This window comes from Chanodichthys erythropterus, chromosome 10 (genome assembly GCF_024489055.1).
Source record: "Chanodichthys erythropterus isolate Z2021 chromosome 10, ASM2448905v1, whole genome shotgun sequence".
NCBI lineage: Eukaryota > Metazoa > Chordata > Actinopteri > Cypriniformes > Xenocyprididae > Chanodichthys > Chanodichthys erythropterus.
Genome location: NC_090230.1, coordinates 38,590,697 through 38,604,368, shown reverse-complemented (window position 1 = coordinate 38,604,368; position 13,672 = coordinate 38,590,697). Strand labels below are relative to the sequence as shown.

Here is a 13,672-nt window from a genome sequence, read left to right as displayed (position 1 = left end):
GCGTAGTTCTCATAGTAATATGACGTGCTGTCTCAATTGCCTGTATCCATTTTTTAGTCATTAAACACTTGTTTTTTGGGTCGACAGCTTATAAAAACGCCTGGGTTTTTTTAGCTTGTTTGCTATACACCTTGTCACATAGCAGACATTGTTCTGTTTTTTGTTATAAGTCAGAAATGACAAGGAGGCAGCCTCACGCAATACAAAGTCAATGGAGACGTGCCCAAACCCCCCCACCCGGTGGGCGTGGTTTTGCAGATTATGATGCGAGTCACTCTGTCTCTTCAGTTGTTGGAGGTCTCTCCTTTAACTCCAGCTGTATTTTGTCACAGTGAAGGGAGATGTAGGAAATGAGCAGTCACAAAAGAAGCTCGATCATTACATGCATGTTCACACTCGCTTGAAATCTCAGTTCACAGCGTGCTCAGCACAGCAGGAAAGCCTGCATTTCTCCCTGCCTGTCCTTCGATCAGACCAGGCTGCTTGCTGTTTTGCATTAATGTTTTGGGCGTTTTTAATCTATATGCTGTCCACCTGTGAAGGCCGTTCATACAGGACATTTTTGTATCTAAAAAGCAAACAAGTGGACAGAATGCAGGTGTCTTAAAAATACAGCACTCATGGAAAATCCCTTGCGATTATCAAAGACATCCATGTAGTTTGGATAGTCCAACAATTAAATATTTAAAAAAAAACAGCACAAGCCATGCAAGAACTTCTCAACCCCTCCCTGAAGATGTTTTTTAGCTTTAAACACATTCACATTATTTATTTAATAATGAACATTATTTAACACAGTGTTCATACCATACAAGTTATGTGTCATGTACACTACAGTTTTCTGTTTTTAAATTTGAATATATTTTAAAATGTAATTTATTAAAATTACTGGCCCCAGACTTTTGAACAGTAGTGGATATATTCTTTCCCATGGTTCTCTCTGGTGGAAGCGGTGTCTAGTGTCTAGTGACTGAAATGTGATTTATCATAAATCTGATGTGTGTGTGTGTCCCATCCAGGTGCTAACCCTCCTCGGCCTGGAGGTTTTCCCGGTGCAAACAGTCCTGGACCTGTGGCAGACCTGTACGGCCCCAGCAGTCAGGACTCAGCTGTGGGAAATTACATCAGTGCTGCCAGCCCCCAGCCGGGCTCCGGGTTCAATCACAGTATCGCAGTGAGTAGAGCTCTCTTTCACTCAAGAGATCCAAAAGTACAAGGAAAGTTCTCACTTTTTGTCTTTTGTCCATCATGGTTTATAATTATATTCAACCTCCAACTGAGAAATAAGAGTCTGATTGGCCGTTCCCTTCGTCATGACTCACTTTTTATGGCGAGGGCTTGATTGTCAGCGCAGCAATTTTGAAACGCAGCGCTAGAAAAAAAAAACTGAATATCAGGAATTAGTTCCATTCCACATGTTCAAAAATACCCCAATGAGTCATGAGTCTCCGTTAGACTGACACTTCTCGTCTCGCTGATGTTTTGTTTGGGGAATAAAAGCATCACAAATGGAAATGAGCAAATTGTCAAAAATCAGATGTCCCTGTAACTAGCAGATGCTCTTGACACCGTCTCCAAACAAAAGCCCCTGCGTTGCACAAAAACTTGCTTTAATTGGCTTTTGTCGGGGAGCGCACGGATTCTGTCTGCAGATGTCACGGACGTCAGGTTGCGGCGTGGTGTCAGCGCGGATCTCAATTTGAAGAAGAAAGCATTTATAATGAGGTGCCAAATTGAAATTAAATTATTCACCCTGTTCTCACAAATCAGTTTCTTAACCAACTGAAGCACATGTTTTGATTTATGCAAGTGTTTTGCAGCAGATTTCTGCTGTTTTGTTACTTGTGGGTGATCTGCTTTGAGGCCTGTTTTCATCTGCTGTATATGAAAGGTAAAGAATGTTAGAGATGTACTATAATTGGTGGATTAGTTGAAAATTCTGTCATTATTTACTCGTCATGCTGTTCCAAAACTTGATAATGTTCTTACTTGAAAAATCACCATAATAGTGCTCCATACAACTGGCATGGTATATCAAAGTCTTCCGAAATCAAAATACTTTGAGCCAGTAATGACAAGGAGTAATTTATGAACTGGTGAGATTTTCCCATCAGAATAGGAATGATGTTGCCCAGTGCAGTGGTTTTCAGTCCTGGTCCTGGGGACTCATTGCTCTGCACATTTTGTATGTCTCTCTTATCTGACGCTCTTATTTCAGTTCATGGTCTGTGTTTGAGTCCACTCATGAACTTTGCTAAGCACTTCCCTTCGGGGGAATCCCCGCCGCCATTTTGATGTGTGTGTGTCAAGTGGACGTGGGAAGTTTTGTTGCACTTCAGGCAGATCCCTAGACCACAAAGCAACATGATTGTGACGTCACAACAGCATAGAGCTGCACGATTCTGGATTATTTATTTATTTATTTATTTTTAATAAATAGAGATCACGATTCTCCCACAATTCTGAATTGAAAACTAAACAAAATAAGGTAATTTACTAGTTTTAATAAATGATTCAATGACTCACTCAAAAAGACGTGTTTCTTTACTGGGTGAATAAGTGTTTTTTGAACAAATCTCTTGAATGAATGATTTAATGGCAAATTTAAAAAAAAAAAAAAAAAAAGACATTCTGCCATTTCTTTATCCTCGCTGTGCAGCTGAGTTTTATGAGTAATGTTTATGAGTAAAGCTGAGTAATGTCTGCACCAAAGAGGCATTTAAGGATTAGTCCACTTTCAAATAATATTTGCCTGATAATTTACTCACCCCCATGTCATCCAAGATGTCCATGTCTTTCTTTCTTCAATCGAAAAGATATTAAGGTTTTTGATTAAAAATTATTATTCTCCTTATAGAGGACTTCAGTGGCCTCCAAACGGTTGAAGGTCAAAATGACAGTTTCAGTGCAACTTCAAAGGGCTTTAAATGATACCAGACGAGAAATAAGGGTCCTATCTAGCGAAACGATCGGTCATTTTCGAAAAAAAATACATCTGTATATGCTTTATAAACACAAATGATTGCCTTGCATGTGATTCTGCTTTACTTATTCTTCAAAAAGCTTACGCTGTGCTTCCTACGCCTTCCGTATTCTACTTAGGGACTGGCGCCGCGATCGTTCTAGAAGTAGAATAGGGAAAGCGCAGGACATACAGCGTAAGCTTTTTTAAGAATATGGAAAGCGGAAGCGCATGCAAGGCGATCATTTGTGTTTAAAAAGCATATACAGTTGTATTTTTTTCAAAAATTGAAGTTCACTATAAGGAGAATAATCCTGGAATGTTTTCATCAAAAACCTTAATTTCTATTCGACTGAAGAAAGTAAGACATGAACATCTTCGATGACATGGGGGTGAGGAAAATTTGATTTGAAAGTGGACTAATCCTTTAACATTTTGTGTTTTGGGATGTACTATTGAACAAAAGGCATAGCATCTGAGTCACTGAGCACATCATGGTTAAATTTCCTTTTTGAAGGAAATGTCCTGAAGAAAGTTGGTAAACGAGTTTCCTAGTAAAAAAATTGCACATGAATGCCCTTTCTTTTTTTGGTGCTTGAGATTGTCCTGTTTTGTTGTTTCCAGTATGCCGGAGCAGGAGTTCTTTAAACTCCGCCCTCTTCTGGAAAGGGGGCTGGGAGAAACAGCTCATGTGCGTTTAAAGGGACACACTCAAAAATGGAGCGTTTTTGCTCAAACCCAAAAAGTGTCCATTTTAAAATGCTATAATAAATTATTTGTTGGGTATTTTGTAGTAAAACTTCACGTACACACTCTGGGGACATCAGAGACTTATTTTATATCTTGTAAAAAGGGGCATAATAGGTCCCCTTTAACAGTTAAGCGTGCAGATCTACAACAGCAACTCACATGGTAGGCTCCATAGGAGACTCCAAAGGCTTAGGGCGTTCCATTTAAACCCATAGAGGGTATGCAAGTGACGTCACCGTGGACCGTTACGGCTGCGGTCACGTCCACTGAGAGGCAAAAGACTGATGGATTTGCAGTTATCATTTTGTGTCAAAATGTTGGATTTTGAGGTAAAATCATACCGTATATATTGTATTGTTATATATTATGTTGACAACTCATCAATTAAATATTTTCCATCTTATATTCTGCATAATTGTGTGTTTTTAAATAAACAACACTGACAAAAACTATACTATAAAACTATATATATGTTTTAGGGCTGGACAATATGACGATTTAATATTGATATAAGTGATTACTCGCATTTAAACCTACCTATATTGTAGTTATATAGAATATTCACATGCAGATTTTCTTTATGTATTTCCCCACCGTCGAAATCAGGCACATATAAATGTCATGAAAGACAACTCCTGGCTGCATGTCGATATCCATGGATTAGTTTTATTTGACAAGTTGTAAGGAACACATTCAATTCCAACCTTTAGTGTAATTCGTTAGTTTTACTCGCGTTTTCGCAGTTTCCTCTACTAAATCCAGTCACGCAGCAGGTTCTTTTGCCACACAGTCCAGCTGAGGGAGCGCGTTTTCGGCGGGAAAGTGACGTCGACGAATACCCTCTATTGCAAGGGTTCCACCAGTAGTGGGCACTCATGCAACATAAGCAGTGAAGTACTGCCGAGTGAACGAGACTTAAGCATCCATTCAGCTCTCACCTAATGAGCTGATGATCTGAATCAGGTGTGTTAAATAAGGGAGACATACAATATGTGCAGAGATGTGGGTCCCCAGGACCACGATTGAAAACCACTGGCCTAATGGTTAAAGTACTTGGCTGTTAATTAAAAGGTTTGATTCTAACAAACCTGATTTGTATCACTATAGGGCCCTTGAGCAAGACATTTTTGTTTAGAGAGAGCCTTTGCAATAAGCAAGTCACTTTGAATGAAAAAGTCCTTAAATGGTTAAATTGGTTGCTAATGTAGAAGAATTGCAAATAAACAACTGTTTGTGTATAAAGACAATTCACTGGTGGCAGGAATATTAACTGCTGGTTAGAAAATGAAGTGAGCAGAAACTTGGATATTTTTTTCTTCATTTCTGCCTCCTGGCATCTAAATAAAACATGCCACTGAATGAATTCATAACTTTATTCATCGGCATTAGTGTGTTTCTGAGCGAGAGCGTTTTGTGCTATGTGATTAATTCCAAATTTAGTGTGCGTTCCTTCAGCTGGACTGATAGATGTGTGTGTGAGAGTAGTTCTTGATGTCTCAGTGCAGAACATTAACACGGGAAATGACGCAGAACTAAAATGCTCGTCTCCATTTATTTTTCTGACACGTGTCACCAGTTCACCTCCTACTGGAACACCCCCACCTCCCCACCTCTCTATCTCTCACTCTCACTCTCTCTCTCTCTCTCTCAAACTAGTAGTATTAACACACATCACAGACAAAAAAAGTTTCATTACCCACAATTCTTCAAATGAGGAAGCCTGGTAGAAAAGCCAATATAAACTTAAGAAAGCCTTTCCTTCCTGCCCTCTAAAGCAGCGGGTGTGAGACTGACTTTGATTTATTCGTATGGATTAGACAGATCCGCTCCTGCCATGCACACAATAGTCTGATGACAGGCCCGATAAGCGGCTGTGTTTCTCAGAAAGGCTTGTTGACAGGTTGCCGTTTTGCCCTCTAAATCAGCCGTGTGGGTTTGTAAGTTCACAAATGCAGACTGACAATGGGCAGGATTTGTTTATTCAGGACTGATCAGCTCCACGGAAGAGAAATCATGGCAAATATGTTTTCTTATTGAATTTTCCTTAGGTTTGGAGGCCTCCGAGTTAGTCTGATGTGGATTGTAGCAGCTTTATTTAGTAGCATAAAAGAAATGACACTATTAAAAAGCAAGAATTTGAGTGAACGGCTCCTGATGTTTGGCCATATGGGGCCTGAATATCCCTAAATGGATCTCCTGGATGAGGGGGATCTGTGGAAAACAAAATATTTATAAAATATTTATAATGGTTAGTTCACCCAAAAATTATCCCATAATTTACTCACCCTCAAGCCATCCTAGGTGTATATGACTTTCTTCTTTCAGTCAAACACAATCAGAGTTATATTAAACATATTATAATAGGAGTGAATAGTAACTGATATTTTGAAGCCCAAAAAAAGCACATACATGCATCATAAAAGTAAGTCCTATGCTTCCAGGGGGCTAAGTTATATACACATAGTATGGCTTGAGTGTGAATAAATTATGGGATAATTTTTGTGTGAATTAACCCTTTAAAAAAAAGTTTATGCTTTTTCAAATATTACCTTTCATGCAGTGTGTAATATAGCTGTTTGTGAATGTACTAAAAGGTCTGAAAAGTTTTAAAGATCAAACTGCACAACAAATAAAGTTATTGGGTCTCATTCATGAAACACGAGCAGAACGAATTTTTGTCTAAATCGTGTGTAAAGTGGTTCTGGCATAAATTTTCGGATTCATTAAAATATTAGTATTTTCTAAATGTTAGTTGGTATGAAAGAAATCTAGCCTACACCTGCTCCGAGCCAAGCGTAAATAGTGCGTTTAACATCCGAACGTTTTGCTCATTAATAAGGCTGCATTTTAATTCACCTTAATAAGGTACATATTTACACAGCATTTTGAAAAAATATTATATATAGTAATAACGTACGTTTTTTCTTTTTACTTTTATTGTGAGAGCTGTAATAGCATCTGCAAACGGAGCACTTTAATCAAATAATGAATTGATTTCAATACGGTTGGGCAAACTAATGGCCCCTTAATTGTTATGGAAATTGTTTCTTATAAAATGGCCAAAATCCTTCGTTTGGTGTAATAATATGATGCCCATGTATAGTTGTCAGTCGGATTTAATGGGCGGGATTTATGGTAAATTGAGAATGAGCGCGCACGCGCGTCCCATTTACGACTGATTGAAATTCATTAACACACACACACACATTTCACTATCACTTCTGACGTTTACGAAGTATTTGTGAATCAGGAGAAGAGTTTTCAGGAAGGTCTCTTTACGCGCAAATCACTCACATATTTACTTGTATATTTACCAATGTTTCATTAATGAGACCCTTTGTCTCCTAAAAGAAAGAATAGATTCTGAACCTCCGAAACGAGTCGTCAGTAATTCAAGTCTCACTTCATGTTACATAACTACATAACAATGAACAAATCTGCATAATGCCAGTCTATGATCTTCACTGCCACCCACGAACAACTTCTGCTTTGCCCCACCCTCAAACAACTGTAGTTGAAGCTGAGGCCTGGAAGAGTTTGGTTCGTGTTGTCGACATGTTGAGAAGATGCTGTTTTCTGCGCTGCAAATCCACTTTGCATGCACTTCCAAAGAGAAGTCTCGCTGGATTTGATACAGAAAAAAATTACGCCATTTGTTACTGTTCGTGTCATTGTGTATCAAGTGCTGAGGAAGCCTGCGGAGCTGAAATTCTGATATGGTAAAAGGTGTTACATTTCTGACAAGCTGTAAGCAGTAGACCAATCGCAACCAATCGGAGCAGAGGAAGCTCTCAGAAAGGAGGGTTTTAGAGAGACAGAATCTTCGAACAAACCGTTTTCAGACTCTTTGAGAAATGAAGTGATGCGCAATGTATATTATGAGAAAATTAAACACTTTTTTGAACTATTGTAGGAGACCTCCAAAACAAAATTAGAAACCTTTTAAAATGCCATAATTGAAAACGAATGGTGATGTTGATAGTGAACAAATTATTTTTATGATGCTCATTAAATCAGTTCAAATCTGTTAGTCTGTGTAATCCAAATAATGCAATTTTTAAAAATCAAATTTGAATTATAAAAGACATTTGTTGATTGATGTTCAGGTTAGACTGCCAGGAACCCTAAACATCTGCCGGTGCCAAACTAGCCATGCTTTTCACTTCATCAGGACGTCTGCTCTCAATGACACTCAGATCACAGCTTTCATTGGCACTTTTTATCAGTATCTTTTGAGAATAAATGTTCTCTTAAAGTGAAGTTCTTGATTCTGTACATGAGAGAAGAATGAATCTCAGACCGTTCATAAAAGAGAAATGTGTGAATTATTCTGTCTGACTCTGTCAGTGTGTTAGAATCACTGTTTTCACACTGCATCAATGATTCTGCTCAACATCTTACACATTGTCTGCTTTCAGGGTCCTTTGATCGCCACAGCATTTACAAATGGATACCACTGAACGCTTAAGTGAAGATGCGGCACCAACTCATTGAAGGTATGCACATTTTTCCATTCATAGTCTCAACAAGAATGATTAAAAACACAATTTTAAGGTAACAAATGTTTGTGTTTTTTCTGTTCTATATTGTGTCCCATCTGTTGTGAATCACCAGAGTTCGCCTGGAGGCCCTGGGAAAATGGCCGGAGTCTCCGATTGGTTCATGTACAGTTGATGTCATAAAGACTTCAAGCACTACAGGTTCTGATTGGTGAAAGGACAAGGGGGGGTGGAACCAATTAAAGAGGACAAGAAAAATGCGATCATCTCAGAAAACAAAACATCACAACTGCTGTTAACAGTAATCCAGCCCTCCTGTCACTGCAGGACTCCATTTTTATTTTCTTTTTTTCCCTTTCTGTATGCTTTTTAAATGACTTTGGCTTTTAGAGAAACATACTTAGATGAGTGAATTATTCAGTTGCGTATGTCACGATTCTTTTAAGTTTTTTCGCTCATTTTAAGCGTTCACAAGTGTTGTCGGAATCGATTTTGGTGCCAGTTAAATTTTTCTTTGCACACTTGGACAGACGCCACGCTGAAAGACACCATGTCATTCATCTATTGGAGAAAAAAAAAAGAAAATGACTTAAATCTTAGTAGCTGTTTTTAATTGTTAAGTCTCATTGTTGATCATAATGACCTATTTTTGGGCAATACAGAGGGAGAGGACTCCAATATTTTTATGGTCCTTTTTATATATATCTATATCTATCTATCTGTGTTGTTGTTGGTGTCATTTAGAAAAAAAAATGTATACTGTAACATTTTTGTTTTCAAATGAAAACATGGTGGTTTCAAATATAAGAGAAAGAAATGTAACTGTAAATATACTTCACTGCATATAACCAGTTCAGGCATATTTTTCTGATGGTGTTTCGAAAAAATCAGGGTGAAATTAATAGACCGTATGATGGTGGGAAAAAAAAAAAAAAAAAAACTCCAGTAACACATTATGATTTTTCTAATTAGTGTACACACATGACATGATCTGAATCATTTTACAGGTGTGATACCAGCATACTCACGGACATGATAACATGAGCTGAATCTTTCGTCATTCACCGTGGAGTTTCCAAAACACCACTCCCGTCCAAAGCACACTGTGTGTAGTGATCAACAAAAGGACTTTTTCCTGTGTTCTGCACATTCTGACACTTTTATACTCCTGAGAAAAAAAAAAAAAGAAACTTACTATGTTGTCTGTTGTTGTTAATGTTGTCTAATAGAGGACGTTCCTCTTGATTTTGGAAACCTGTCGTGGACTGTACGTGAACAAAGCGGTTTATTTCACTTTTGACTGAAGCAAACAAGCATTTTTAATGAATCATACCTCAGTCCTGTGAGATTTCATTTATTCTGAGTAAATCAAGTGTACGGAGGAAGCTTTGCACGGTGTACAAAAAGAACAACGGTTTTCTCTTTGCACATGCTAGCTGTCACGAGTGACCTTACAGAGATTTGATGTATGAAAAATTGTTGCTTTTTATTTTTCTGCCACTGGCGTCCAGAACGCAGGTTGAGAAGAAGCCAAACGAAAAGCAATCTATTACTGGTGCGCTCAGATTCCATTTCAAGGACATAGCGAACCTTTTATCTGAAATATTGACATATTTTAATATACAGCCAGTTGAAGACACTGGAGAAAAAAAAAAAATGTTGACCCGAAACCCAGAGCTGCTGATTTCTTTCAAGTTGAAAAGCTGTTTTAGGTCAAATGCATATATATATAAAATGCTAATTTTTAATGTTAAATGATCTGATATGTATATTCTGATGTAAATGTGTCTTCTTTTTTTTCCTGCTGCAGATGTAAACTGTTTTGTTTGATGACTTCTGTTTTATTTGGTGTAGTCTGGTGGCCAGAGGCACACGCTCTAAACGACGGAGCCTCGAAAAGATTTACAGAGCCAGTCACGTAATAATATTTAAACAAATGAAGGGAACGGAGCAAGGGAAGAAAACTATTGTAATGTTCAAATGTAAAAGAAAAATGTAAAAACAAAACATTAAAAATGAAACCAAGATGTTTGTTCACTGATTTCAATTTTGATTCAGGTTATTTTTGTGGTGGTTTGTCTGAATGCCTTATTCTCTTGACTTTTTATCATTTTCTTCATTTCTCTTTTTAAAGTGTCATTTAACAGTGGTTTGAACAAACTTGAGACCAGAAATCTTTTTTTTTTTACCCCATTTTCTATTACACTGAACTGCACAAATGCTCGCAATTAAGTAATTAGCTGACTTTATACACAATATAGCACAATCTTGAGTGGCATAAGTCAATTCATGTAGGCTTGATATTACATGTAAATGAGAATGCGATCTCCGTTGGTGGGCATGTTTTGTGCCATAGCTGGTACTATTTAATAGATTTAAAAAGGCTAGAACCTTTTTAAAGGTAGAAGGTTACCTGAAGAGAACGGTCTCGGTCTGTAAGCATTCCCATTCACCTCAGTTGTTCACTCGCAGACATCACTGATTGGCTGATGGTACCACAAAAGTGCACAAAGTCACAGGCTTTTCACTGGTGACTAGAGCTGTGACAGGAAAGGCAACAGTCAGAAAAATTTAAGTCCTTTTTATGCTTTTAAGAGGCCTCTAAAAACAAAAAGATAGATATTATATGTAAGCAATAGGGTACAAGAGGCTGTGCTGTATCATGAATAAGTCACGGCTGAAGGGCGTTGTTTGCAATCCTTTCAGCTGAGACTTGTTCACGATACAGCATTAGCCTCAAGTACCTTATTGCTTTTATAAAACGGTTACCACACAATACAGCCAAAAATATATTTCAATACAACTTTCATGAAGTAAGCTGTCACTAAAAGCCTTCTTTCCACTGGAAAAAATAGGCCCTGACCATGAACAGCAACAGAAGTTACATTATTACGCCATTAGATGGCGGCAAAGACTGTCTTTATGAGTGTGTCAGTCAGTATCGAAGACTTTTACATTGAAATACTGAATTGTTGTGAACACAGAACAGGACGCAACTGACAAATGCTTTGACTAGCTGTCAGTCACGGGAAAACCCTTTAACTGTTAAAAGGACAAGATAATAGTACATCGGACATTTTACAGATATTTTATTATGAACATTGACCTGAAAGAAAATGCTAAATCCGAATGCAGGTAATAAACTCACTCACCCAATCTCTTTCTCACAATACTCTTCTACATAATACGGTATGTTTCAATGAACAATATCAATTTATGTTGCTAAGAGTGGTGTTGTGTAGTGATACACAGAACCATAGGGTGAAGTGGTCATATGTGTATTATCGTGAATAAAACACAGCTATTGAGCAATCAGAATGAAGGACCTGAACTAATAATATATCAGTAGGCTTGTTTGAGATGCGCCTAGCCTCGCCTGAAATGTAGCCAAGAATAGGCGGCTGCAGTAAGGGGAGGAGTGAAAAAAGTGCAGGCAAGACGGACAGTTCTCTGTTCTCGAAGTGGATCAAAAGGATCAGACACCTACGAGATCAAAGGCGGATATCGCGGGATACACAGTCGCGCTTTTTTGCTGATAAACTTGATGTAATTTAAGTTCTGTTTTTTTTTTTAATATATGCATATAATGAACAATACACCCAAAGTACTTGTTATTTATTTCCATTCGAAAGATGTGTGGATCAATCATTTTTATTTAATTACAGACATGTTTTTATATATTTTTATAAATCTGATAACTATCACATAACTCAGAGATCGCACTGTCAGAGACTTTAGGACTATTCACACATTATACACACATTCACAAGTTATACACATAAAAACATGGTATTAGAGTATTAAAATCAAACATTTTAAAACAGATCAATACATCACGGCTGTTTAAAGCAATAAGCTTTAAGCTGTGTCGTCAGCAAGTCGTTTCCCATCATGCTTTTGGTCAGCTCAGTCGGTGGAGAGCAACTGCGCTCGACTGCAGAATCCGATGAGGCCGCCCCGCTTCACCGGTGATCGGTTCTGCGCAGAATAGGTTGTTTTCAGTCACGTGGTTCTCGAGACGCGCGAAATTCCGGTGGAGGGCAAGCAGTGAAAATTAGAATGGAAGAGATGGGAAAAAGTCCGTTCTGTGCTGATTTAGACAGAAAATCACAACATATGTTGGACGTGATACTTATGTTATGAAGAGGAGCGACATTTCCACTGAATTGAAAGACTTGACTGCCATCGAGGAGGCAGATATAGAGGATGTTAAGCTGCCGTAACGCCGTTCAGTTCTAGTCTGGGTTTGTTTATATCGCGTCTGCACGTGATGTTAAGGGCAGTATTTTAATTTTCTGTCATGATTGTGAAAAATGTCGCCATTGTTGGTCATTTATGCTGAATCGAGAACTGTAATAGGAACTCACGATATTGTTCGGGGGAAAAAACTGCTAATACAATTTTTTGCCTAGGTTGAGAAGGTGAGACGACTAGCAAATGTAATAATGTCACTAAATAAACCCACTATCTTTCACTCAAAATAAACACATACTGTACTTAGCTGAGTTTTGTATTTGGTTTGTGTGTAATATTTAATATTGTTTGTGAGTAGGCCTATGACTCACTCTCTTTATAACTTGCACACAGCCACTTCAAAACTGTTGATGTGCTTCTATAGGTTTGATTTCGGTTGTCATTTGTTGAAATAAATACAAAAATACAGCGTGTCGGTGTCTGTCCCTCCGATTCTCCTTCGTGGTCATATGGGAAAGTGAATATTTACAAAAACAACATTAAAATTAGTTACATTTACACGCTTCCAATAAAGAAATGCATCGACTTCTGTTGTTAAACATTTATTTTATTTGGACATTTTCTACAATACGACGGCTGAAGCAGCAGCGCGTGACTGTTTTCATGGTAACCAGATTAACATGAACGGAATTCTACAAAAATGAAGTTAAAACACCAAATTATCATTCAATAGGATACAATATCTTCTCCTCCCTGCAAACGATAGCATGAAGAATGTGAATATTTAACCAATTCAAAAACAAAAGGTAAGGTATCCATATTCATTTCAGTATCAGCAGACGCAAAACGCTATAAAAGGCGACAACTTTTAAAGTAAAAAAAACTAAATAAGTTATAAAAAACGGTATAAGATATGTAAACGATAAAAACACCTTCTGGGTTCTCGATTTTAACGATATTAGCAACCATAAACAACGCAAAACATACGAATATTGAGTTTTTGATAGGATTCCTATATAGAAAAATCACTCCCTGCCCTCCGCACATTCGCGCTGCTGCTGTGACGTCACGTGAAACCAACCTATTTGCTCATCTCAAACAAGCCTTATAATAGAGGGTATGCAGGTGACGTCACTGTCGACCGTTAGGACTGCGGTTACGCCTACTGAGTGGCACAAAGACTTGAGTGGCAGCATGTTTTCAGCGTGAATGCCGCGAAAAACACACAAAACACATCCAAAATGGAAAAGAGCTTTGTGATTGACTG

The 13,672-nt window shown here is 37.9% G+C and overlaps 1 protein-coding gene across 5 annotated transcripts in view; it reads left to right on the top strand.

Moving 5' to 3' along the window:
* msi2a (musashi RNA-binding protein 2a) overlaps window positions 1-10,246 on the top strand; it is a 194,437-nt gene extending 184,191 nt beyond the window's left edge. For all 5 annotated transcript variants that reach the window (XM_067397648.1, XM_067397646.1, XM_067397645.1 and 2 more), the window contains 3 exons: window positions 1,020-1,174; window positions 8,131-8,208; window positions 8,327-10,246. In XM_067397648.1, the coding sequence (XP_067253749.1) occupies window positions 1,020-1,174; window positions 8,131-8,172 (197 nt within the window). In that variant the 3' untranslated portion in view covers window positions 8,173-8,208; window positions 8,327-10,246. The remainder of the gene's footprint in view (window positions 1-1,019; window positions 1,175-8,130; window positions 8,209-8,326) is intronic.
* Window positions 10,247-13,672: the final 3,426 nt, after the last annotated feature.